A 27,856-nucleotide genomic window follows, 5' to 3' on the forward strand; every position below is an offset into this window, starting at 1 on the left:
CACTGACTGGCGCTTTCTTTGGCTTCTTCTTCTAGGTCACTCCTGACAGTTGCTGAACAACATGGCTGCTTCAGGGGCCCCTGTATTATGGTGGCTCCTACTGTCTTAGTCAGGGGCTTCCTGTGGGCTTCTGTCCCTCCTGCCTTGAGGGAACCTGCTCTCACTGTGTCCAGGTGTTTGTCCCCCATCCCTAGCACTGCCCTGCCACTTCATGCTGACTACTGTTTTCCATCCCTGCACTCTTTCGCCTTCCCTCCACAGACAGCAGTCGTTCTCAAAGCTGGTCTGCCGCTTGTTCAGGGAAAGCCCCTGGTGCGCCGGACTGTCCAAGCCAAGGGACGTGCTGGCCGCCCTTCCCGCAGCCCCCATTGGCCTGGAGCGGCGAACTGCGGCCAGTGGAAGCCGCGATCAGCCGAACCTGCAGATGCGGCAGGTAAATAAACCGTCCTGTCAGGGGCTTTCCCTGGACAAGCGGCAGACCGGCTTTGAGAACCACTGACATACAGCATGTGCTTGACTAGGGGTTTGGAACAACTTCCATATGAGGAGAGATTAAAAAGACTGGGGCTCTTCAGCTTGGAAAAGAGATCACTAAGGCGGGATAAAACAGAGGTCTATAAAATCATGAGTGGTGTGAAGAAAGTGAATAGGGAAGTGTTATTTACCCCTTTACATAACACAAGAACCAGGGATCACCCAAAGAAATTAATAGGCAGCAGATTTAAAACAAACATAAGGAAGTACTTCTTCACCCAACGCATAGTCAACCTGTAGAACTTGTTGTCAGTGGATGTTCTGATGGCCAAAAATATAAGTGGCATATAAAAAAAATAATTGGATACATTTTTGGAGGATAGGTCCATCAGCTGCTATTAGCCAAGAAGCTGAGAGTGGATGACAGGGGACGGATCACTCAATAATTGCCCTGTTCTGTTCTTTCCCTTTGAAGCATCTGGCACTGGCCACTGTCGGAAGACAGGATACTGGGCTAGATGGACCCTTGGTCTGACCCAGTCTGGTGGTTCGTGTGTTCTGTTCATTACATACCTGACTCTAAGGGCTGTATGTTCTGAAAGTTCCATGGCACATTGTGAATGTTAACCAACAAGCAGTTCCCATAGGTCCCATAAAATGACTTGTAAAAGAGCCAAAACAAGTCAACATGGAAAATAAATCATAGGTATTACAGGGAGTGACACCTAACACTTTTCATTGTAAGACCTTGTTTTCAGTTGCTTATAAGTTTATCAAACTTGAATCATTTGGGCGGAAAGTTTCCATTAAGGCTGACTTTTTGGCGGGAAGTTTCAGATAGTAATTTCTAAAAACGGGAATAGGGAAAAATGTATTGTTTGCCAATGCTTAGGGCCTCTGTTTTGGCATGGGGGAAAGAAGTCACATATATCATGATTTTTCTGCTTGTCCATGACTTTTCCCCCTGTCCATGATTTTCCTAGACACTTGGCCCTGGCTCAATGTTGAGGGGAGGCCTACGGGTAGGAGAGACTAGAGAATGAACCTGCCCTTCAGTCATCCCACAGTGGTGCATGTGGCCAGGCCTGGCTCCCCACTCCAGGCATTGCAACCTGGTGCACTGGGTCACAATACCTCTCAGGTTTGGCTCCACAGACCCCCATCTTGATGAAGGGTTGGATGGGCCAAACTTTAATGAGTGCACAGTGTCCTGTGCAGTGCCCCTCAGGTTTGGCCTACCCGCCCCTCTGTTATGAGAAAGGAGCAGCTGAGCCAAGCACAGACAGCTCTGCAACCTTGCCTACCAGGACACAGTGCCTGGAGCAGAGCCCCTGCCCAGCCCTGTGGGACAGGAGCTATAGGAGCCATGGTTGTCGGGGGTGACTGCAGGGTGGGCTTTCCAACAGCCACCTGCCCACCGGCCACCCCTCCTCACCAGGCGGGATTAGGATTGCAGTGCCTGACCGGAGGGTGCTAGTGTGGGTTGTCAGGGTCCCCTGCACAGGACAAGGAGAAGGGTGTTTGTTTTGTTAAGGATCAGGGAGCAGCCACGGTAAATTTAGTAACCGATGCCGTTTTTCCGAAATTTAACAAAAATGCTGTGAGGAATCTGAAGCCATGTTTTTAAAAAATGAGTTACAACCATTTCATGGGGAAGCTGTAGCTCCGCCATGCTTTGGAGCAGGGATTTGAAATTTGGCAGGAGGGCTCGCCCCAGCGCCAGGGATTTGCTTTTCCCAGCCCTGTTAAAATTCACCCCTATTTGGCCAAGCCTCTGAAAAAATCTCAGTTCACATGTGCTCAGCAGAGACTTGTTAAGATTCTGATACCTCCGAAGATTCCAGCCTCACTGAGCATGCTCCAGGCCAGGGCTACAGGGGCTGAGCAGGACTTTCCCAAAAGTTGCTCCTCTCAGGTGATGGGGATGCTGTGGTGCCACACGTTAGAGCTGAGACCAGGGAGATGGTGCCTGCTGTGCTCCCAGTGCTCCCCCTGTTGACACCTAAGCAGCTTGGAGGGAAAGCATGAAACAAGCTGACTCAAATGCAGATCGGGGAAGGAGGTAGGAACCTTGGAGGGTTTAGCAGCAGGAGCCAGGGATGAGGGGTAGGGCAGGAGCTGTGGAGTGGGGAGACAGGAGCAGGAGTGGGATTATGGGCAGGAGTAGGGGTCAAGGGCAGCTGTTGAGGAGGGAGGACAGAGGCAAGGACAGGGCCTGGGGGAGCAGAAGCCCCGTTTACAGTAGAATTTGAACAATTTTGGAAAATGGAGTTGAATCTGTTTTAAACATCCTTTCTGATAAAGGGGTTTCAAACGTTTGTCTGGCCAGTATAGACAAGATCATTTGGTTTTAAAACAGTTTTAAAGAAACTGTGTCAGAGCTCAGGTAGGACTTTGATGGGTTCAATGCCAGTGCAGGAAGGCTCTCTAGTAGTTGATGGAGTAATTGATAGTCTAGAAATTGATGCAGTATTCCTAACCATACAAAAAGCATGCATTGTTTCTGCCAATACCAGAAAAGAGCCTAGGTACGAGCCTGTAATCTTAATTACACTTGTGAAAATCTAGAGCGACTCCCTTGAAGTCAGTGGAACTGCATTGGATTTGCAGAATCGTGGCAGATTTACATAAAGCAGAGATGTGTGAAATTCATAATTTTAGTTTTCTAGAGTAAACATAGTTTCATTTTGCACTGTTGTAAAAATGGTACTAAAAATTCATTTTGTGCAATATTTCTAGCTCAGTGGGTACTTTAACACTGAAAATATTTTTCTCATGGCTTTGACACAAAAATCATATTGGCTTAAAAACTGGCCTGTTTTCAAGAATTTGTGCCTTTGTTTTTGAAATATTTGCATATATGTTTGGAATTCTTCACAGAAATCGTCCATTTTTTAATTTTAACCAATTCCAAAAATACTTGCATTTTAGTTGTATTGTGAATATTTTGCAACTGTATAAAACTTCTGTCCAATATATTAGTTTAATTACATTGTTAGGTTCTCTCGTTCCCTGGATATAGGGTTGAAATGGTATTGCTAGAAGTCAGTTTGGGATCAGATGATTTTTATGTATTTGAGTGTTTTTTGCTTCATGGATTTTTTCAGTTCTCCAGCCACAATAAAACAAATTCACCTTTTACTTTTTGCTTTTCTAAATCCTATTTTCATTAATCAGTTCGGAGTTAATTTTCCACTTGCAGCAGGTAGCTGCTGCTACTGTGCATTGTAGAAAAAGCCTGATATTTCCAGTCATTGGCATGAATATGTGTTGCTGTTTTGTCTTTAAGACACATGACATAAGGAAAGGTCAGCTCTGACTGCCAGGCACCCTGTTTCTTTTGTTCCATTTCATCTGCTACTTCACTTCACAGGCTGTGATAAAATCTTCTGATCTCACAAACAATGTTTGTGGTAGACGACTAGAGAGAGATTTTTTTAAAAAATCTCTCAAAATTAATGAAAATATTTACAAAATTATTTAGGTTTTTTTTTTTAATTTCAATTAAAAAAATCAGGTAGCTCTGGAGCTGGTCAAAAAAATTTGACAAATTGAATTTTGATAAAAAAATCCATAAAACCCAAAATTCGGAAGTTTCTGGTTAGCTCTAGATATGACCCATGTCTGCCAACTCTTCTGCAGCCTCTTGGGGCAAACCCCAAACTTAGTTGATGAGTCTTTTAACAATGGGAAGAAAAAATGTAACTTCACTTCCTCTGAGAAAATCTGGTGTGGCAAGTGATAAAGAATGTTGGTATTCTCTATGACCTGCGCTAGAGATCCCTGCTCTTGGCACATTAGAAGTAGATAGTGCCTCTCTTCACTTGCTTTAAAAGATCAGCATACATCAGGTGTTCAGGCTGATGGCCTTCTCAGAGAACATGTAATAGGACAAAGACCAAGTTGATCTGCAATGTGTGGCATCGAAGAAGTCAGGATTTTGCTTAGTGACTTTCTCTCAGACAGTAGTCCATGGTTTGAAAACTTGGCTTCTCTGCAGCATATCTAGGAAGCTGTAATACAGACTCAAAATCACAAGCTCGGAGGGATCTCTAGAAAGTCTCCAAGTCCCCATCGCCTACTTTATGAGAACTTAGAATTATTAGCACCAATAACTTTGTGGTGACTGACATAACTTGTGCACTTGCCATGAGATATTGTGCAATTTCTGCCGGGCTCTTAAAGCAAGTTCTGTTCATGGTGTCCCAGAAAATGTGTAGTTTACTGTGTCCATGATGCCACCCTTTTATCTCCTGATAACTGCGCCAGTAGTTTGGGCCTCCCTGTCATAACACAGGAACCTGTGCTCTGAGGCAAGCCACCACAAGCACCTTTCTGAATGTGTTGAAATTTGTTTGCTTTGGGGTCAGGGAAGAAGACAGAGGTCAGGGAAATGAAGACCTAAAGGGAAAAAAACACAGATTCTAACAGACTACTACCTTCCCCACACTGCTTCAATGCCAGGGATGAGGTAAAGCTGCAATGAGAACACGATTACATTAGTGTCAAATGCTTCCTTTCTCCACAGCTGCAGCCAGAGCAGAGCCCGAGAGTACAGAAAGGCCAACAGACCCTCTTCGTCAGGATAACAGCCCAACATGTACATCTGTTGTTTCTCTGGAGAGAGCAGAGGTAATATTTCATACATGGAGAATTTGCATTACACTATGTGTCTTTCCATCCAAGGATGCAGAAGAGTATGAGAGCATGAGCTTAGGATTGTGGGTGAGTACTTAGGAGACCCAGTGGATGAGAGAGCCTGAAGTCTCTAGCCCCAAGGGCCACAGGACTCAGGTAGACTTCTGTCTAAAAAGACTAGGTGGCTGACACACCTAAAATGTGTGTGTATATTTATTTATATATGTGTGTGTGTGTGTGTGTGTTTATACACACACATATATCCACATTATAAATGAATTAATCATGCAGCCTTGACTTCTTCACCTGCTCTCCTCCCACTGATCCATCTCCTATGGGACTCTTTCTAATATTTTCCAAATCCCTGAGGACCTTCAAACAGCTGCTATTAGAAATATTTCCTTTTTTGGCCCCAAAATATGACACCCCGCCCCAACCCCCATTTTACCAGGCTCAAACAAGTTTTCAGTCCTGTACCTAAAAATGTTTTTTCTATTCTCAAGGGTGTCATGATTTTAAAGTCTGATATGCCATGATCCTGTAGGGCTAGAAATGGCAGCTTTGTCCCTTTGGAAAATGGGAGATACCTCATCATCACACACACTTCCTAATGGGACCTAGTCATTGCTAGCCCAGGAAATTCCTGAGATATCAGACTCTTTGTATACAGAAGAGCTATACTGGTTTATTTTTAGAGGTATTTATGGCTCTTTACGTGTTCTGTGCAGTTGAACTCATGGTAGCCAAGGACAGCTGCTTGGCTTTACAGGTGGAAAGATACAAAATTATCTTAAACATTTTGAAAATAGTTTCTCCATAACATGTGGCAGATACAGAATACATCTTGCTTTAGGGTGGTATTAAGGTTTTATTGGTCCTCATTTGTGAATAACATACTCGTGGTTTTTACCACCAGTAAATATAGTGCGGCCAACCCAAATTCATGCCAATTAAACTTTTATTACACACCACTGTATCATATATTCTCTACAAGTAATATATACTTGTGGAAGATGTGATGTGATGTGGTATAAAGGTAATGTTGGCACGAGTTTGGAATGGTCCTATTTCTTCATGAGAGTTCAAGCCGAGGATAAATTATGCATGTCATTGCAAACAAGTGTAAATAATACCTTTATACCACACCACACAGTTGTGTATTCTGTGTATGCAAGGCCTGGCATTTTCTGCAGCAAGCTTAATGTAAATCCTTTAGCTGTGGCCCCAGAGCCTTCAGAACTCAAGTGCATAAGGGTGCAAATTCTGCAACAATTGGGTTACCTGCCTTGTTTGCCAAGCCTTGTTAAAGGGGATATGCCATTGCTACACCAGCTCAGAGCTGGCTTAACTTCAGCAAAAAAAAGGTGTAGCTTCTGTGAATGTGTCGCTATTAGTGTTATTTTTTGACTCTGGTGAATTAGAATGAATGTTCCATGGTGGGGAAGGGGGAAGCCTCAATAACCAAGCGGCTCCCATGGTCTTTGGCCAAATAACATTTGTGCAGCTTTGCCAGTTTCTTTGCTGGACAGCTGGACTGAGTGCATCAGCCATGGCCACAGTCTAAAGTACTGGGTTGCCAAGAACAGTTGTTTTGGTTCCCACGCACTGAGTGAAATGTGCTTTTGGCCTGAGTGATTTTTATTTCAGATTAAGGAAAGTCAACAGACAGAACAAAGAAAGAACAAATATAAGTCTTAACGATAGAGACAGTGAGATCACAGTATCTGACTCACAACCCTGGCTCCTCAGCCAGAAAAGCAGGGAGAATCCTAATCTGAAAAGGTGTAATGTCCAGAAACATTATATCTTTCCTGCTTTTACCTAGCTACGTGCTGTATGTACCAGAGCAGGCCTACCGGTTGAAGAAAATTAAAATGTTCTGTGGCGGTTAATTAGCATGTAGTGACAGAAGAAAGAATGAGCGAGATTTTTGTAATGGCATATATACTGACTATTTTAAATTTTCTCCTTCGAGTTTGCTTAGGCTGGGCTTTTATTAATGTAATTTTACATGAAACCCTGGCTGGGTTCAGTGGGTTCCATTTCAATTTCAATCTTTCCATTTTATTGTGGAACCCCTTCACAGCTTCAGTAAGAAGTACTTGCCTGTATACCATGCATAAGCGCTGTGCATACATGCATAATTACCTGCCTCACTGGGGTAGTGTTGTGAGAGTTTTGTAATGTTTGAATAGTGCTTTGAAGATATAAAATGCAGTATAAGGGTTCTGTAGCATTATTGTTGTTCTGTAGCAATTGATCCTAATCAAACAGTGAACCCAAACCTCAGATCCAGATCGAACTGAATTCAAAATCTCTAGCCTATCTCTGGCCCCCGCTGCTCTGCCACCTTACATTTTGGAAAGTATGAAACCAAGGCTTTGAACCTCTGAATATGAGATTGTTTGGACCTACTACATAAATACCTTTGTACATACACATATAATGTACATATATTTCTATTTACATAGATGCTTAGGGGGCAATGCCCAAGCTTAAAACTAGCATTATGAGTGGTTTAAACATAAAAGATAATTCCTGTCACCTTCCTCTCATATTGGAGTTAAGAATTTTTTTATAGCCTTATTCCTCTAATTATCCTTTCCTTTGTTCATAAATGACTTATACAAATTTTAGTTTTCTGTTAAGTAACAGTGAGTTTTAAGATTGTATTTTAGCTGCAAAGGCTGTAACTGGAAGCTGTCATTTCTTTGTTCAGCTCTATATTTTTTCTGAAACTGGGGGATTATCAGAATGGCTGAAGTGTTGGGTTTGAAATACCAGAATCCCTGGATCCACAAGCAGAGCTGGATACATTTTTTCAGGAAAACTTTTTTTTCAGCAAAAAATGCAGATTTGATGGCAACAAACACGTAGCAAATTTGTGTTGATTTTCCCAAATTGTTCATTTTAGGGGGTGGAATGGTTTGAAATTTTCTAAATGAAATGTTTCCATTTAAAATGACTTTTCATTTTGAAATATTCTTCATTGTATTTAAAAAAAAATTAGAAATGTTAAAATCACTTGAAATCGAAACAATGTGTCATTGTGGATCGAACAAAATATTTAATTTGCTCCTAAATGTTATTTTTTCTGACTTTTGATTTGCTGAACATTTTGAAATCCATTTTTGAGTTGAACCTGAACTGAAATTTGGTTTTGGATTTTTTTTGGATTTTCAGCATACCAAAAGATCAGTTATTCACACAGCTCTACCCACGAGTTGGAAATACCAGCAGGTCAACTGAAGCTGTCAAGGTAGATCCATTGTAGTTGGACGAGACTTACAATGTGTTTGGGTTTTTTTTGACAAGACGTTTGAGGTCCTCTTCGGTCTTTGTGGGTGTTAAAGCTCCCAGGGCATCTGTCATAAGACTAGGGGTTTGCCTTATGTCATTGGCCAGAATTTCCTCTCCTTCGATGATACGCTGTGCATGCTCGTTGTCTGCCTGGCCCTGGCCCTACACTCCAGAGGTGACTGCATTTTATCGGGCTTGTATGTGTACGATTATATCACACACAATGTTACGACTTTTCCCTGGGAAGCACAGGTGAATACACGAATTTTCTTATAACAGTGGTATTACTCCTACTAAATATTTTGCACTTGTGTAAAACGGGTGTAATAATACTTATCTCCTTTATATGGGTGTTTTGGGGCTTATTTATGAGAGTTGGATAGCTGTTTGAGAATCTCAGATGAAGGATATTATAGTCTGTTGGTGAGAGCAGGGGACTGGTGATCAAGAGACCCTAGGTTCTACTCCTGACTTTGCCACTGTCTCATTGGTCTGTTCCTAACTCTTCCACTTTGGGCAAATGCTCTCTGTGCCTTAGTTTCTCCATCTGTAACATGAGTAAGATTGATAATACTCATTATCGGGGTTCGCTCCCCACTCTGAATTCTGGGATACAGATGTGGGGACCCTCATGAAAGACCCCCTAAACTTATTTCTACCAGCTTAGATTAAAAACTTCCCCAAGGCACAAATCCTTTCTTTGTCCTTGGATGGTATTGCTGCCACCACCAAGTGATTTAGACAAAAATTCAGGAAAAGGTTCCACTTGGAGTCCCTGTTTCCTCAGAATATTCCCCCAAGCCCCTTCACCCACTTTTCTGGGGAGGCTTGAGAATAATATCCTAATCAATTGGTTACAATGTGAGCACAGACCAAATCCCTTGGTTTTTAGGACACTGAAAATCAATCCGGTTCTTAAAAGAAGAATTTTATTTAAAAAAAAAGTAAAAGAATCACACCTGCAAAAATTAGGATGGACGGTATTTTTTACAGGGTAATAAAAAGATTTAAAACACAGAGGATTCCCCTCTAGGCTCAGCTTCAAAGTTACAAAAAAAACCAGGAATAAAACTCACTCTTAGCATAGGGAAAATTCACAAGCTAAAACAAAAGATAATCTAATGCATTTCCTTGTTATTACTTACAATTTTTGTAATCTTAAATGCTCATTTCAAGTATGTTTTCAGGAGATGTTTTTCCAGCCTGGTCTCTCTCTCCATCCAGAGAGGGAACAAAGAGAACAGAAACAAAACCACGCCCCCTTCCACCCCCTCCCCCCCGCCGATTTGAAAGTATCTTCTTTTCTCATTGGCCCTTTTGGTCAGGTGCCAACTAGGTTGTTTGAGCTTCTTACCCCTTACAGGTAAAGATTCAGTACAACTACCCAAGAGGAATTTATGCTACCCTTAGCTATATGTGTATGACACTCATCTTGTATAGTATTGTTATTACTATACCTGTCCATATTACATCTATTTGTGTGCGGGCACATGGGAGAGACAGACACACACAGTCTTGACCGACAAAGAGTGGGTTTTAATGCAGTAACAATACACAATTTCCTAAAAGTATCTAACTTTGCTAACTAAGGCCACGACTTGCACTATAATCTACCTTTCATTAAAGAGGTTATTTTTCTTCCAGACTTTGGAATTTTCTAACAGTTGTCAGAAAGAGCTCCCTTATGCTTCATTTCCCCTTCTGTTTAAGTTAAGTCAGCATAGCAGAAACCACATTGTTAGAATCTGCAGAAACCTCTATGCTGCTCTGTAGGCACTGGTTTTGTCTTTCATTCTGAGAAGAAGTGTTTGTGCAAGGCATGTTTCGTGGCTGGTGTGGAATTCTGTAAGATCCTGTTCCAGGTTTGTTTGCCTCAGTAACAGAATGGGATGGATAAAATCCAGTCAAACAGTTGAGAACATTTTCAATAGTGGAAAAATTATTGGATCTCTGCAGGGAAGGGAAAGGCAGCAGGACGATTCCTGGAGGGATGAGAGGTGGCAAGTGGGGTTGGAGGTTTAATATATGGTGAAGGAGAAAGAAGAGCAGCTAGGGTGTTTTTTAAGGAGAGACAAGGAGTTGGGTGATGGGGAGGCCTATGGGTGGATTCTGAGGAAACACTGGGGATGGAGGTAAGCTTTTAATGGGGATCTAGAGGAATATTGGAGAGCTTCTGGGATCCTAGGGGCCTATCGGTAGTTTCTGAGAATGGAATTGCGCTGGAGGCTTATTAAAAACTCCTTACACCTGCTTCAGTTGGTTTATGCCAGATAAAAGTGCCAGAATGACATAAAGATGCCCTAAAACCCCAGTTCCAGCAGGACAAAGATTCCTCTGGTTCATGCACTGCAGAAGACAGCCATAGGGCTGCCTTCAGATAATCCCCTCACAAACCCTTTCGTGGGGGGGTGGGGCCTGGGCAGGAAGAGTTTGTCAGGGTGGAACAGCAGCATGTATTCATGTGGCCATTGCAAGCAGTGTTGCAGCCCATACGGTAGCCCCAGGAGGTAGGGTGGCCAGGTGTCCTGTTTTCAGCTGGAAAGTCTGGTTGAAAAGGGGACCTGACTGTGTCTGGTCAGATCTACTGGTGGTGGGGGAGGCGGGGAGGCGCCAAGTCATCACCTGTGCCAGCCCCTACTCAGCCAGGGTCAACTCCTACCTGCATCAGGCGGCTGCAGCTCCCGACCCTGGCTCTGCAGGTGAGTCCCTCCCGACCCACGCAGGGATGGGAGGAGAGGGAGAAAGCAGTGAATAATTGGGGGGGGTGGGGAAGAGGAGCAAATGGAGGGGCAGGGTCTCAGGGGAAGGGGCAGGACAGGAGCGGGGCTTTGGGGGAAGAGGTGGGGCGGGGGTGAGGCCTGGGGGGGGAAGGGGCGGTACATGAGCAAGTCCTCAGGAGGAAGTTGGTATGGGAAAGGGGAAGTTCTAGCACTCGTGCTGGAGTGTCCAGTTTTTAAATGTTACCAAGTTGGCAACCCTATCAGGAGGCGTCTGAAACTTAGACAGGCTCTCAGGGCTATCTAAGTTATGACGGGGGGAGGGATGCCTTCCAGCACCCAAACCAGTGTAGGTTTGGGAGATCGTAAAGGAGGTTAAAATCCACCCTAGCTCCCTGTCCCCCTGGGCTGCAAGTTCTGTGCTGCATTAGAATTTTACTCACAGGGAAGGAGGAAACCAGGGTCCAGTGGGAGGGTTATGAGGCAAGAAGGAACTTTGGGGAGCATTAGAGAGTCATAAGGCCCCAGACCTTAGACCTTTCCCTATTAGAGAGCAACATAGAGGAAGGCAGGTAACGAGCATCACCATAGAGGGTTTGACATGATCCACCAGGGCCAAACTGACACTGGTGCTACAGAGACAAGGTGGGCATAGGTGCCGACTTCTAATGGCGCTGGTGAGTGCTCGACCCCCCTCCGCCCCCAGCCCCGCCATGGCTCCACCCCTACCCTGCCCCCATTCCAACCCCTTCCCCAAGGTTCCCGCCCCAACTCCGCCCCCTCCCAGCCCCTATTCGACTCCTTCAGCAAATCCCCGCCCTGGCCCAGCCTCTTCCCCGCCTCGTCCCCTGAGTGTGCCACGTTCCAGCTCCTCTCTCATGCCTCCTAGAGCTTGCTACAGCTGTTTGGCAGCACTGGGAGGTAGGTGGAGGAGCTGGGATGCGGCGTGCTCAGGGGAGGAGGCGAGGTGGGGTAGGGTGGAGATGCTCCAGCCCCAGAGCACCCATGGAGTCGGCACCTGTTTCTCACCCACATTTGTCCCTCTAATATCCTGGGACCACCATGGCTACAACATACAACAATGGAAGATATCGAATTTTGCTTTCTCGTTCTACAGTCCACACAATGGGAAAAGCCATGGCCTGATGTCACATTTCCTCCTTCTTGCTAGATCGAAATATAATACTCTCCTGGACGCATAATCTAGGACGGGGGATTTTGGCTGTGGGTGGTGTGCATTCTAATGCACATTTCAGCAGCAAGCCTGATATTATACTGAGGTGATTAAAGGGCAACTCATCCCATGTTTATTTCTACTCTGATTGTATCTGCAACCAAATGCATGACAGGGACAAGGGTGTTTGGATGTGGAGAGATCAGGTTTGTACTCAAACTGATATAATCATATTTTATGTTATATACAAAGATGACTTCAATGCATGCGTGTTTTATCTCAGGAAAATGCATGTATATTAACTTGTTCTCTGACATATTGGAGCTCACAGTGCCATCTCTGAAACACATTTTTTTCCCCTGTGGATCATCCTATTGCTTCAGAAGTGGAACTGATAGTAAATGAGATTTCTTTAAATGTCCCTATAGGACTTAATAGATGTTAAGGGCCTGATCCAAGGCCCACTGACGTTAATGGAAAGGCTCTTACTGACTAGAAGGGGCTTTCAATCAGGTCGCATATCAGTAAATTTCAGCAGAAATGGAATAGACTTCTAAAAACCTACAGAATTTAATAGAGAATGATAACCGTTCCATAGGTGTGTGTGGTGTTGTTTTTTAAAGTTTTATAGAATTCCATAGCAGGGATATAATTTGCTATTAAATTCCATAGGAATGTCCATAAAAAGTACAATATGATTAGCCTCTTGACCATTTGAGCAATCACATTTGAAACAAGTTGCTTTTGTCATGGTTGTTGCCACAATAGAGTTTGCTGCTAGAGATCAATAATGTTTATTTCATTCTGCAGCTCCCTTAATAAATGATTAACTATTAAGTACCCGCTGTGTATTTACATGTCTTAACCTAAACAAATAAGACCAAAGCCGTGCCTCAGTTTCCCATTAGATAAAATGGGGATAATAATACCCTGCTCACGCATGTAAAGTGCCTTGAGATCCATGGATGAAAAGCATCTGTAAGTGTAAAGTTTCATTACTCGGTAGCTGCTAACTGTCCTCCTCCACTTCTCCATTGTCCGCTCATTAGTTTCAGACTGCAAATAACCTCCAAAGCTTCTCTAAACAGAAACTAGAAAGGCTTTGCTAGATCAGTGGTTCTCAAACTAGGGCCGCTGCTTGTTCAGGGAAAGCCCCTGGCGGGCCGGACCAGTTTGTTTACCTGCTGCGTCCGCAGGTTTGGCCAATTGAGGCTCCCACTGGCCACAGTTCGCTGCTCCAGGCCAATGGGGGCTGCGGGAAGCAGCGCGGGCCAAGGGATATGCCGGCCGCCCTTCCTGCAGCCCCCATTGGCCTGGAGCGGCGAACCGCAGCCAGTGGGAGTCGCGATCAGCTGAACCTGCAGACGCGGCAGGTAAACAAACCGGCTCGGCCCACCAGGGGCTTTCCCTGAACAAGTGGCGGCCTTAGTTTGAGAACCACCGTGCTAGATGACAGTTCTTTGCACATCTCTTGTGATTTTGCAATACAGATGTGTGGGCCAAGGCCTGTGATTTGGAAGAAATTCGGCCTGGAGGGTTGCAGTTTAATGGAGAAATGTTAGGGAAGCATTGTATAAAAATGACCCTCTTTCTGGTGTTGTACAAATTGCCACAAGCCGAAGCGCTGTAATTCCAAGTTGTGCCTCAGCCCAACACGCAAGGCAACTGGAGCCCATGGAGACAGCGCAGCATTCATTTACAGTGTCTAATTCACCTCCTCGTTTAGTAATTTGTCTGCTTTCTTTCCTCTTCTGCTGCTTCCTCTCTCGCTGTAAAGTGATAGCCTGCTACCTCTTCAAGGGAATGATAGAAAACCCTGGGGATCAACTTAAGGGAGGGAAAGGTTGAGGGCGGGGGGGGAGGGGAGGGGAGTGAAGGATAATTTGGAAAATGGACACAGAGTAAATTGCTGTCTTTTCCTTTTCCTTTCCTTTCTTTTCTCCTAAGCCAGTTTTTGGGCTGTATTGTTGACAGGGCTCCTATGCATATAAGAGAAAGAGGTCAAGATAACATGTTTCTTAAGTGAGTCATTTTTCTGTCTTTTCTAAGGTTTCAAAGGCCGTGTTAGTCTGTATTCGCAAAAAGAAAAGGAGGACTTGTGGCACCTTAGAGACTAACCAATTTATTTGAGCATAAGCTTTCATGAGCTACAGCTTACTTCATCGGATGCATACTCTGAAAGCTTATGCTCAAATAAATTGGTTAGTCTCTAAGGTGCCACAAGTCCTCCTTTTCTTTTTGTCTTTTCTAAAGAAACCATTTAGAACATACCTTCATGTTCCCCATACCCCCTACAACTCCCAACTTTTAAACAAATACTGGAAACCGGGGGTCCTCTTCCTTCTTAATGCTTTTGTGTGCTTGTGACCCAAGAATATTGTGTGGTTTAACTTCAAATATAATTTTTTTTTTTTAAATTACAGAGGGGCCTGAACCAAAACCCAGCCTCGCATTCCTTCCTTCCCTGAACTTTAGAGATGTTTGGATCCACATCGGAACTGTGCAACTGCCTCCTGTCTCTAACATGAATCAAAGAAAAACCCCACATCCAAACTCCTCTGAAATCCTGGGACGCTCAGATTTGGATCCCAACATTGCCATGTGGGACCATCTCTACTGTTCCCCCTCAGCTAATGGAAAGAGGAGGTTCCCCCTCAGCCAAAGTAAAGGGGAGGTAACTCTCACTCTGTTCAGATGTAGGACTGAGTTGACTTAAGATTTACAGAAGCAGCCCCTTTCCTGAGGAGATCCGAGATTGCATAAATCCATTCAGTGATGGTCTTGCCATTTGCAGGAGGCCATGTTGGTGAAAGCGGGGAAGCTAGGCTGTGAATCGCCTCCTCTTCTACTCCCTTTTCTAGGAAGCATGTGTTGTTTCCTTCCTCTCTCTACCCTTTGCCTCCCCTCCCCTGACGTATGGAGTTTGCATGTGTGTGGGGACCAAAGCAGTTGCTTGTGCTTGAGGCCGTCCCTGCCTCCCATCTCTCATGAAGGCATCTGGTGACTGCAGGAGCAGAGCCACTGCTCCTAGGTAGCTGTCTGGTGCATGTTAGCCCTTGTAATATGCTGAACCGCTCTAGCAAATCGTTTTAAAATGGGCTTCATACGTGATGCGGAGGAGCCCAAGGAAAACACAGACCCCAGCCAAACCCAAATTTATATGTGTGGTTTCCGGAGCTCGTGAGATCAGTTTTGTTTGAGTTAAAATTGATTTTGAAGGGTTTGGATTTTTTTTCTCCCTCATTCTTGGTTTTTGGGCAGGGAGGTGGTAGCAACGAGCATCGCTTCAGCGTATGGGAAGTGCCTCTGTACACCCACAGCCCTGGTACTGAAATCTGGGGCAGCTCATGTGTGCAAACAGAGTCCTAGAAGGGGCCTGAGGAAGCAGAAGCATATGGAGGTGATGCAGTTAGCGTCTCTGGCCAACAGGCCACTGGAGGCATTCTAGAAAGCTAGCAAGGGCACGACTCAAACTCTCAATTCCTGGGTGTCAGAGTAACAGCTGCGTTAGTCTGTATCTGCAAAAAGAAAAGGAGGACTTGTGGCACCTTAGAGACTAACCCATTTATTTGAGCATAAGCTTTCGTGAGCTACAGCTCACTTCATCGGATGCATACTGTGGAAACTGCAGAAGACATTATATACACAGAGACCATGAAACAATACCTCCTCCCACCCCACTCTCCTGCTGGTAATAGCTTATCTAAAGTGATCACTCTCCTTACAATGTGTATGATAATCAAGTTGGGCCATTTCCAGCACAAATCCAGGTTTTCTCACCCTCCCCCCCCCCCCCCAAACTCACTCTCCTGCTGGTAATAGCCCATTCAAAGTGACCACTCTCTTTACAATGTGTATGATAATCAAGGTGGGCCATTTCCAGCACAAATCCAGGTTTTCTCACCCCCCCCTTTTTCCAAAAACCACACACACAAACTTACTCTCCTGCTGGTAATAGTTCATCCAAAGTGACCACTCTCCCTACAATGTGCATGATAATCAAGGTGGGCCATTTCCAGCACAAATCCAAGTTTAACCAGAACGTCTGGGGGTGGGGGGGCTGGTAGGAAAAAACAAGGGGAAATAGGCTACCTTGCATAATGACTTAGCCACTCCCAGTCTCTATTTAACTCTAAATTAATAGTATCCAATTTGCAAATGAATTCCAATTCAGCAGTTTCTCGCTGGAGTCTGAATTTGAAGTTTTTTTGTTTTAAGATAGCGACCTTCATGTCTGTAATTGTGTGACCAGAGAGATTGAAGTGTTCTCCAACTGGTTTATGAATGTTATAATTCCTGACATCTGATTTGTGTCCATTTATTCTTTTACGTAGAGACTGTCCAGTTTGACCAATGTACATGGCAGAGGGGCATTGCTGGCACATGATGGCATATATCACATGGGTGGTGCTTGGGTTCAGTGGCTGGTGCATGTCACTTTGAACCAACCATTTAATCTCTGCGCCTAAATAAAGACTGAGTCAAAACTGAGTGAAGAGGCCAGACGTCAACTCTGAGAGTTTAAACATCAGAGAGTCAACCTGTGCTATGACAGGCACCTATCTTCTCCTGCCATGTAATGAAAAGGGGCCACCTCTCTAGAGCTGTGGGTGGCTTGGCAGTTTCGTGCTGCAGGATTTGATGTGAGTGGTTTTGATCTGTGCAGGTTCAGACTTTCCCTCGAATTTTGCTTTGAGATTAGGATTTGGAAGACAGTCAAAATAGCCAAATTAGCTGCCTAGGTATAGAAACTATATTCAAAAATGAAAGGGCACAAAAGGAAGGGAGAGGCTCCCCACTTTGAGGCACCAGCTCAGAATACATTGTTACCAAGCTTGATTTTCTTTTCACTGTTCACTCTAAATAATGAAAGCGCATCTTAGATAAGGTTGTTGTATTTAATGTTGCAAGAAATCTGTGGCCACCTAGGACTTCCTGTTTGTTGCTATGGTGCATGTCAGGGCTACTCAGAACATCAGCGCAGCAGCAGGGATAAAATCCAGATCCTCCTACTTCAAAACACCACTTGAACAAAAGGAGACTCTCCATTATCTATTAACAATACAAGGTTTATGACACAAAACTGGGTAGTTCTGATCAGTCCAGTAGTGGGTACTTTAGTGGTCCACATACACAGTAGCTTTGCTGCTGCAGTACGAAGAAGAACAAGAAGGTGAATGAAGGGCTAAAAAGAGGCGTGTGAGCAATCCTTCTATGAGAATCATGTATGTGAGAGTCCACAAGCTACAGTGATGGGTGCTTTAAAAATCCATAAAATAATAAAATAAATGTAATTACTTGTATTATTTCTCATTGTGTGGCAAAATATAACACCCTTGTTTTAATTAATGCAGCTGAAAGGAAAAAGTAATTTCCGCATTTAGCCTTGTTTCATGAACAAACTACATGACACTACAGTAATTTCATGATGTAGTATTATTGTATTGAATTATATATTTATATGGCACCAAAAGTAGGCTAGGCACTTTCTTGACAATAATGAAGATTAAGGGCCACATTCTGATCTCAGTTAAATCTGGAGTAACTCTGCTGAAGTCAAAAGAATCACTCTGGATTAAACTGAGTTTGTAAAAGACATGTCTTGAAGACTGTCTAATAAAATAATATCAATGCAAAGCTGAAGATTTGCCCCATGTTCCAGCAAAACTGGACACAAGTTTACCTGTAAGGTTTGTGACCTTTAGTGAATCAACAACACATAAAGTGAGTTTAATGCTTGTGTCAACATCAATAACTAGGTGTGATAAGAGCATTTTGTTCATCTCTGCATTCTTGCACAGATCAAAGATAATTAGGCTTGGCAGAATTCTATTTGTAGTTTTTTATAATTTTGATGGATAATACTAATGTTTATTTTTAACCATTTTTGTTTGTTTCTATTGATTTTATATTTTCATACTTGCAGGAAATTATTTGAGGGATCACACAATGAGAAGGTCAGGCAATTATTATTTATTGACAGTAGATGTTGAGATTCAAAAAGTTAAACCTTTATAACATTAAAATAGAAATGGTCAATATCATATCAAAATATACAAATATATAAATCAAACGCTAATTAGTCCAATTTTCTTATTTTGCTTATCTGTAAATTTGAATGATTATGGATGGAAATATTTTTTCATTGGTTTATGTGAATGGTGAAATTGAGATTTACAGATTTTTACAGATATTTGCCAATAAAAACCTAACCCCTCCAAGTCTAAAGATAGTAAATTTTAAAAGAGCCAGTTTAGCAAGAAACTGCAGAGATGGCAGCAGTCTGAGCATAATAATATCAATGATGGTTGATTTAATCTTCCGTGGCAGCCCACATATATTGAATTTACCCAACGGGATGGGATGGCCTGGAAAGTTACACACTGACATGTTTCAGCATAAACAGTATAGAAAATAAACATGGGGGATAAATAAAGCAAAGAGAAGGAAGTGATGGTTTAAAACCTTGTTACCAAAAACAACACAGGTGAGGTCAGGCGCAGAACCCTGCCTCTACCTCTCGCCGAGCCTGTTAGCTCTGGCATCGCTCAATAAGGACCTCCAGGTGGAGCTGTTTCTTTGGGATTTTGCCCAGTTTTAGGGAGGTGGTGACCTACCTTTTTTTAAGAATCCTTTGCCGCAAGTTGTGTGGCTTCCATTTGAGCTGTGACCTGACTGCAGCTTTTGCCTTTTTTAGCTGGCCTAATCGTTCTGAATTCCAGGACAATAGCTTTGTTGCTAACCACAACTCACAGTTCATTTTAGCATTTAGCAGTGATGTGGTAAGTAGCAATAGATGACAAGGCTGCCTGGCGCATTTTCCCATCCAATTTTTTCTCTCTGGCTCCCTCTCTTTTCTCTTGCCCTTTTTCTTTTGAGACCCACTTAGAGATTTTGTTTAAATAAATAAATAAATGCCATTTTTACCTAAGGGTGACCTATTCTGGTTTAAGCCAGGCTTATTTCTGTTTAGGAGAAAGCTCTTGCTAAGCTGCAATAAGTCACTCTTAAGCCAAAATCAGTGTCACCACACAGCCTTCTGCTCTGCATCTGTTTAAAATCACACCTAAACATGGGCGGTGGGTGAACCACCATCTAGGGGAGGCTAGGCCTCAGCTGGCCCCACCCTCCCTGCCTGAGGACCTGCTCCCCTTCCCCCACCGGAACCCCAGCTCCGTGCGGCCACCAGCCCCTCCTGCCCCAGAGTGCTGGCCATGTGGTCTCCTCCCTGGCCCCTGCACTCAGGGCTCCCAATTTGCTGGGCGGTCCCAGCCACCCCAAGTCCCGGCCGCCCCAGCCCCAGCACGCTTCCCTGAGAGAAGCAGCCTGCTTGGGCTGGGGTCCAAGGGGAAGGGCAAGCAGGAGCGGGGAGGAGCATGGGCGGGACCATGCCGGGCTGTCTAGGGAGGCACAGCCTATGCGAGGCACCGCCCATGCACCTAAAGTTAAATCGGTACAACTTCCTTGTGTAGATAAACTGTAATAAACCAAATTCAGGCCATTTGAGAGCATCTATGCAAGTGGCTTACGCCTATTTTAACTAGATTGATTTAGAAACGGATTTTGTTCTGTTCGTACTGCACCTAGGAGAATAGGGTCCTGGTTCGTGACTTTAATACAAATAAATAATAATAATAAAGTCCATGCAATTTCTGTGTGAAGACTAAGCCTCGTTAAAATGGCACCTCCTTACTCAACAGATTTGTTCCTGCTCCTTTCCTGCCCTTTTCTCCTGCACAGCTCAGAGCCTACAAAATTCAGGGAGTGAGCTGGATTCTTTTCCTTCTTGGGTATCTCCAGCAGGATTGTTTACTAAGTTCCAGTCTTTTATATCTGTGCAGCGCTATTGAAGGCAATGGGCTTTCAGAGATGGTAACAGCATTATTGAAAGATGGTTGCAAAGTGGTAACTGGGGACCAAAGTTGGCAGCAGACCCTTTGCTGTTGGTGATGGTGTGAGAGATAGAAAGAGCCCAGTTTCACTCTGGGTCAAGGCTGACTTTAGAGAGCTGGCACTTAGAACAAAAATATAATTTTGCTTATACACTGAGCACATTTTATATGAAAAATCATAGAGAGAAATGTGCTGTGCCATTTTTATTGTCATTTCTCTTCATAGAGCCCCACTTTGAGGCTCATTTTATTACTGATATTATGTGTTGTTTCATCACTGTCAGATGAGGGTTAAATATCGAGGTGGGGGCAGAGAGCATTCTTTGAAATACCTGGAAGTGTTTTAGGTGGGTGGAGAATTATGGATAGGCTTCCAAAGAGAAGTTTTGCACTTTCAGGAGGAATTTGAACAATGAAAAGGTGCACGTGCATTGGCTTGGAGCTCCCTCCATCTAAGGAGTGGCCTAGAAGGCAGGACAGTGATCCAAGTGGGATCAGGGAGACACTGGTGTGCTTGGTGGCAGCTGCAGAAGGAAGCAGTGGAGGGGGTTGAGGTCCAGCCAGAAGGATTTTAAAGAGCCATGAAAGTGAAGATTAGAAGTTTGAATTCAATGTGAAAGGCAAAGGAGAAGCTGGTGAAGGGATTTGACTAATGGAATGACATGATCAGATCAATGGGAGATGGAGATGATTTTGGCAGAAGCAATCAGCAAACTGGAAACAGATTTTTTTTCTAATGTACCCCTGTCACCATAGTGGCTTGGCAACAGTTTCTTCCCTCCAGCCCAGAAGCAACCATAAATTTCAGCAGAATATCTCATGTGGTTGCTTTTCCTTTTCCGCTTACATCTTTGCTGCAATCTGTTTTTCATAACAGGATGATAGATTTAATGAAACACATATTAAAATGACTGGAAATACACATGAACCAAGCTAATAGTAAGGTATTCTATACAGTGCCTATGTAGAGGGCAGGACTCTGAGCTTCTGAGCCTGTTAAAGACACTTGTCCTCAGGCTTCTGTCCCACAATGCAGCTCTGGTTTGCTATAATTCCGGTGACATGCGCTGCCTCTTGTGTCTTATTGCTCAACAAATAACCAGGAGGCTACAGAATTTTTATTATTGCATGGAGACTGGAGGCCTAGATCCTCCCCCCACCCCGCATTTTAATTTGACCATCATTGTGATTGACTTTCCGTGCGTGTGTGTGCCAATGTCAGAATGTTTTCCAGTTCCTGAAGTGGGAGATAAAAACAATCAGTCTCACTCAAAATGTGCCCGCCAGCCTTGCTTGACTGTACCTTTGGGTTGTCCAGTCAATAAAATTCAAGGCATGTGATTTATTTGTTTGTGCTCTATAAAAAACAACCTCTGTACAAAAAAACGGAACCTAGGCTGTTCTCCTTAATCCTTCTGGATTAAGGCTGGAATATGAGTAAATTCAGATCAGGAAATTGGAATTGTCCCCACCTGTATTTTACCTCTCTTTGGAGTGTTACATATGGACAGGCAGTAGTCTCTCCCTATAAAGATTGGAACCAGGTGTCATTACAAAGCCCTACTTTAGCCCCTTCAATAACTTTGGCTTGGAAAATTGGTTTGGCCAGAAAAATGACATTTTTACTCTGGAATCAGAGAAGAATGTGTCTGCAAAGTCTGAAGAAAAGCTATCAAATGGTATTTGAATGATAGGTCATTACTGAATTACCTGGACCTGGATTTTGACTTTTGTCTTATGATTTTTCTCTCTCTCTCACTAATCAAAGATAGCATGTTAGTGCTCCTTCAAATTCCTATATTTTTAAATCTCCTTGAGAACTTGTCTGCCAGCTATGTTAAAAGAAAGCCATAATTAATCAAAGTTATTAACTGTTTTTACTGTGGCTATTTAAGAGCCCAACCCTGGTCCCATGAATATCAATGGGAGTTTCACTTTTTGTTGTGAATACTTCATGTATATTGAGTCTCCACCAAGAGCAATAGATTTGCCTAGGTGAATCAAGATTGGATCCGAATGTCTTTGAATCAGAGTTGGGGTTGACCTCTGAAATATGAAACTGATTCTCTGAAGCTTGGGGTGAGGGGTTTGGATCCAAGGCTCCAGTTCAGCCCCATTTCTAATCAGAACAAAAAGATCTAACAGTTTAATATTGTAGATCATTAAATTTTCCGTATGGCTGTGGTTTATACACATGTTTGAGACGTGTATTTTCTAACCTATACTACCCTGTAAAATCCACATTCATTGACTTGGAGTTTGCAGCAAGCATTTGTGATTTGATAATAGTCCTTTTAAATATCTTTGCAAAGATAGCCATTAAAATAGTTATTTAAAAGGATTATTTTCAAATTACAAATGCTTTCAGTAAACACCAAGAGAACGAACATGGATCTGGACATGGTAATCTGTGTAACAGGTGCATTTTTCTCTCATTTATCTCCCCTAATCTCTCTTGAGAAATGCTTCTCTGGTTGTTTTCATGGTGTTGACAACACTGACTCTACCTCCACAGAGCAAAGATAAAACAAAGCTGTTAGTTGTTAATCTCTTGGACTTTGTACAAATTTCAGGAATATCTGTTTTGGCAATTTAGTTCGATCCCTGGAAGCATTTTGAGGTGTGGCATATTTTTGCATCCACAATGCAAATATTGAGTGTAAACAGCCAAGGCTGTGTTTACTTTGAGCTTTCTGGATTTAAGGTGGTTTCCCAAGTGGATACAGTACTGCAAATATATATTTGTATAACATAGATAGACATCCACACTCTGTATGCTAACTAGATATAGATCTGTCTATATACATGTGCAATATATATGCACATAGAGATATATCTGATGTATAAAGGTTTCATGAAGAGGAATTTGGCATAGCCACAATACTCACAAAGGGCCATATCACTTGAAAGTAATACCCGTCACTGGGCCCCCAGAAGCTATCACATTCTCTTTAGTGTGTTTGTACCACAGTGATTATCTCCCTCGTATTCATTACCTTTTTATTTCCCCAATTTAAAATCAACAGTTACCATAGGAAAAGACATTTAAGAACCCACAGCAAATGCAGCACACTAACATAAACACAGACCATAAACTCAGACTAATTTGGCACTGAGTTAAGTTGTAAAGGGTAAATGTGCTTGATAGCCTCATTCAGGATGTAGATATAATGGATGAATAAAAACATACCCAAATTCACAGACGCTGTCAGTTAACACTCAGGGGGATCGTATTTCCATACTGGCAAACCGTGACTATTGCAAATCACTGTTTGTTGAGAAAAGGGGGAAAGGATTGAATTAAATGAATGCAGAAGGGAGTGAGAGGTGAGGCTGCTGGTGAGGAAAGTTTATTAAAAAGTCATATCTGCTGTAAAGGGTCCCCATGTTTATCATAGAAAGTGTGATTTCCTCTGGCATTTCAAGGTCGGTAAACCAGAATGAGAAAGTGGGATAGCCATCCATTTTGTATGGGCTCAGCATTTGGTATCTCTTCACATGCGTACTCACTCATATGGACACATGCAATGGACTTAGAAACCTAAGGCCTGGACTGTCTGTGGTCCATTGGCTGGAGATTTTAACCTTCTGAAGTTTGCTTTCTTGTCATCTGTTTATCACTATAAAAAATTATTAGGTTGGCAGCCTGAATGCAAAGGATTAAGTATATATGCGGGGGCATTATTTTGTCTCACTATGATCAGCTTTATGCCAGCTAAATGCAATAGTTTTCTCTAGGAGTGATTATTTATGTGACAAGATATGATTATTTCCCCCTGCAATATTTTCTTTTGCTTTTTAGCATTTTTCCTTGGAGAATTTAAGAGATTGAAATTCCTTTGCACTTCTAAGCATGGGCAGTGGGTATAATAGGCCAGGGGAGGCTAAGCCTCCTCTGGTGCAGCCACTGCTGACCCACTGCTGGACACCTGAGCTGTGGTGGCCTCGCCTTTTCCCCTCCCTGCTCCACCCCTTCCCATAGGCCTCCACCACCTGCTCTGCCTGGTGAGTCTTTCTCCTCTCCTCTCCTCCACTCCACCCCCCCATTCTCTGGAGGTCCCTGCCACTTGCCACATCCCTCCTCTCCTCAACCTCTCTCCACTACCAGGGTGTGTGTGAGGAGGGACTGTGTGTGGGGAGGGACTGGGTGTCTCGCGGCAGGCGGGGGAAGAGGAGGTGAGCGGTGGGAGGGGTGTCTGGCAGGGGAATGAGGAGGGACATGGTGGGCAGGCAGTGAGGAGGGACGTGGTGAGGGTCAGGGTGTTGTGGTGGGCAGAGGGGTGAGGAGGGACACGGTAGGCAGGGGGTTTTGCAGCAGGTGGGGTGGGTCTGGCAGGGAAGTGAGGAGGGACATGGCAAACGGGGGATGAGGAGGGACACGGTGGGTGTGGGGGTCTTGCAGCAGGCAGGGAAGTGAGGAGGAAAGCAGTGAGCAACAGGTGGGGGGGCTCGTGGCAAGTGAGGGGGTGAGGAGGAACACGGCGATAGGCAGCGGGAGGTTGAAGTGGGGAGAGGGCAAGGCCTGGGTCGGAGTGGAGGTGGAACGTGGGCGGAGCCTCGGGTGGAAGAGGCCGGACAGGGAGCTAGCCTCCCCAGGGGAAGCTTCACCCACTGCCTATGCTTCTGAGGGGCTTTTTGTGACACAGAGAAGTCACAAAACTCCTTCAATCACCGAGAGCTTGTCTACGCTTGTTAATGCAGATTAAGGTGGGGTGTGAATTTAAAGTGCAATAGCTCTTCCTGAACAATTCCATGAATGGACACTCTTATTCTGGAACAAGAGTGCCTTGTTCCTGTTTAGCTTAGCCCATTAGGTTAAGTCTTTATACACTTGAACATTTAGGTTGACATAGGAATGTCAGTCGGGGTGTGGAAAAATCCATACCCCCCGAGTAACACAGCTATCCCAACATAACCCTGAGTGTAGATTCTTCTGTTGACCTAGCTACCGCCTCTCAGAGAGACAGATTTACTACAGTGATGGAAGAACCTCTTCTGTCACTATACTTAGGGCCTGGCTCCACTTGCAGATGTAAAGCGCTTTGAGTTAAACCCGCCTTCGGAGAGCTCAGTAGGGAAAGCCTTGCAGTCTGTCCACCCTGACAGGAACAAGCGCACTGGGTTGGCCACATTTGCGGCACTTGCAGCGGCACTGGGAGCAGTGCATTGTGGGCAGCTATCCCACAGAGCACCTGTTCCCATTCTGGCGCTGTGGCTTGTGGGAAGGGGGCGGGGAGTGTGGGGCATTCTGGGTCCTGTCCCCATGCCCCGTGATGCATCGGTTTGCATCCCAGCAATCCCTGTGCTTCCATCCACATTTGGTTCCATCTTTCAACGTTTTTTGTACTGCGCGCTCTGTCTTCCCTTTCGGTCTGCGGGAATGGAGGCTGAACTGCTGAGGAGTCTGCTGACGAGTCTCGCCAGCACGTCGCGTTTGGCAGTCGAGTTATTCCCTATGATCCAAAGTGACAGTGAGGGCTCCGACGATATCGACTTGAGTAACGCATATGACACGAGTTTGCTTGTGGCATTCACGGACATGCTCACCACTGAGGAATGCCGCTTTTGGGCTCGGGAAACAAGCCCTGAGTGGTGGGATCACATCGTCATGCAAGTCTGGAATGACAAGCAGAACTTTTGGAAGAGAAAAGCCACTTTCATGGGACTGTGTGAGGAGCTTGCCCCCACCCTCTGACGCAAGGATACGAGATTGAGAGCTTCCCTGACGGTGGAGAAGCGGGTCGCTATTGCAATCCGGAAGCTGGCAACTCCAGACAGCTACCGATTGGTTGCTAACCAGTTTGGAGTGGGGAAGTCGACCGCTGGAATTGTGTTGATGCAAGTTTGCAGGGCCGTTAATTGCATCCTGCTCAGAAGAACTGTGACTCCGGGTAACATGCATGACATTGTGGATGGATTTGCACAAATGGGTTTCCCTAACTGCGGAGGAGCAATAGATGGCACGCATATTCCAATTCTGGCACCAGCCCACCTGGCCTCTGAGTACGTTAATTGGAAGGGGTATTTCTCTATGGTTCTCCAGGCGCTTGTGGATCACCGTGGGTGTTTCATTGACATTCACGCAGGCTGGCATGGAAAGGTGCATGACGCAGGCATCTTTCGGAACACTGGCCTCTTCAGGAAGCTGCAAGCCGGGACTTTTTTCCCAGACCAGAAGATCACCGTAGGGGAAGTCGAAATGCCCATTGTGATCTTTGGAGACCCCGCCTACCCCTTAATGCCGTGGCTCATGAAACCCTACACAGGGAGCCTTGACAGCAGCAAGGAGCGGTTCGACAACAGGGTGAGCCAGTGCAGAATGACTATGGAGTGTGCTTTTGGCTGGACCTGGCCGATGACAGCATCTCTGCGGTTATATCCACGTGCTGTACCCTCCATAACATTTGTGAAGGGAAGGGTGAAAGATTCACTCAGTCATGGAACTCGGAGGTTCAACACCTGGAGGCTGAATTTGAACAGCCAGAGAGCAGGGCTATTAGAGGGGCCCAGTGCAGGGGTGCAAGGATTAGTGATGCCTTGAGGGAGCAATTTGAGGCTGAAAGCCACCAGTAGTGTCTGGTGCCCTGCATGGGAGTGAAGTGCAGTGGTTCCAATGTTAGTAGGAATCTGTGTTTGGTACGCTGACTTGCAGTGCCTGTTTCTTTCCTGGGCTAAGGTATCTTTTACTTTATGCAGTACTAAAGAATGTTTTCAAAGCCAAAAAATCCATTTATTGAAAAGAAAATTCATTTATTGAAAAGAAACACGACTGCCTGGGAAACAGAAAGGGCAAGGGGGTGGGGTGGGGTGGGGAATGGTACAATCACAGATTTGCGTATGTCCCATTATCATACTCAGCCTTCCTGTCTGGAGTGCTGTGCAATGAGTGCTGCACTTCAGGATGGCTATACTGCATGGTGATGAGTGCAGTGGGTAAGGGTCTAGTTTTCAGGGCTGGGTGGTGAAGCTACAGGTGTTGGAGGCAGCTGGTGGCGGTAAGAACCCGGATGTTGGGGAAAGTGGGTTGGAGGTGACATGGGGGCACAAGGGAAAGAGTTTTGAGACAAGGGCTGCAGGGGGGGTCGGGCACGGTAGTGCTCCGCCTGCATGGCTACGAGCGCCTGGATCGAGTCCGCTTGGCGCTCCGTTATGCTTATCAGCCGATCCGTGCTTTGCTGCCGGAGCATCGCGCTTTTGTGCCGGTGCTCCTCATTCTGCTGGCAGATCCTCCTTTCACTGTCCCATCACTCCTGTATTTTCGATTTTCATTACTTGAATGCTGCATTACTTCATGCAACATGTCTTCCTTGCTTCTACGTGGCCTCTTTCTGATTCTTTGGAGTCTTTCGGCTGGTGATAACACGGATGGCTGAGATCTCAAGGTTGCATCTGTAAAGGCAAAATGCAACACTTAACAGAGGCAGCATTGTTCACACCAGACAGAGCAATGATTCCCTCTTACTTAAGGGCAAGCACAGTCTACATAATAGCATAATTTGCCTGTCCCAAAGCGAGCACACATAACCCATGGGAGCCCCAAAATGGTGAGTAAGCACAGGGTCAAGCGTGACTGATTGTTTCACGGCTGTACTGTCCTCTGGGTTTCTGTGCCTTGGGGAGAGCCAACAGTGGCAGGGGGCCCCTATACTGAACACTGTCCC

The 27,856-nt window shown here is 44.6% G+C and overlaps 1 protein-coding gene across 2 annotated transcripts in view; it reads left to right on the plus strand.

Moving 5' to 3' along the window:
- Positions 1 to 27,856, plus strand: part of LOC311524837 (uncharacterized protein) — a 208,916-nt gene that overhangs the window by 65,909 nt on the left and 115,151 nt on the right. For both annotated transcript variants that reach the window (XM_084636381.1, XM_084636380.1), the window contains one exon: positions 5,003 to 5,106. In XM_084636381.1, coding sequence (XP_084492507.1) covers positions 5,073 to 5,106 — 34 coding nt within the window. In that variant the 5' untranslated portion in view covers positions 5,003 to 5,072. The remainder of the gene's footprint in view (positions 1 to 5,002; positions 5,107 to 27,856) is intronic.

Source organism: Lepidochelys olivacea (genome assembly GCF_965140295.1).
Source record: "Lepidochelys olivacea isolate rLepOli2 genome assembly, chromosome: 8".
Classification (NCBI taxonomy): domain Eukaryota; kingdom Metazoa; phylum Chordata; order Testudines; family Cheloniidae; genus Lepidochelys; species Lepidochelys olivacea.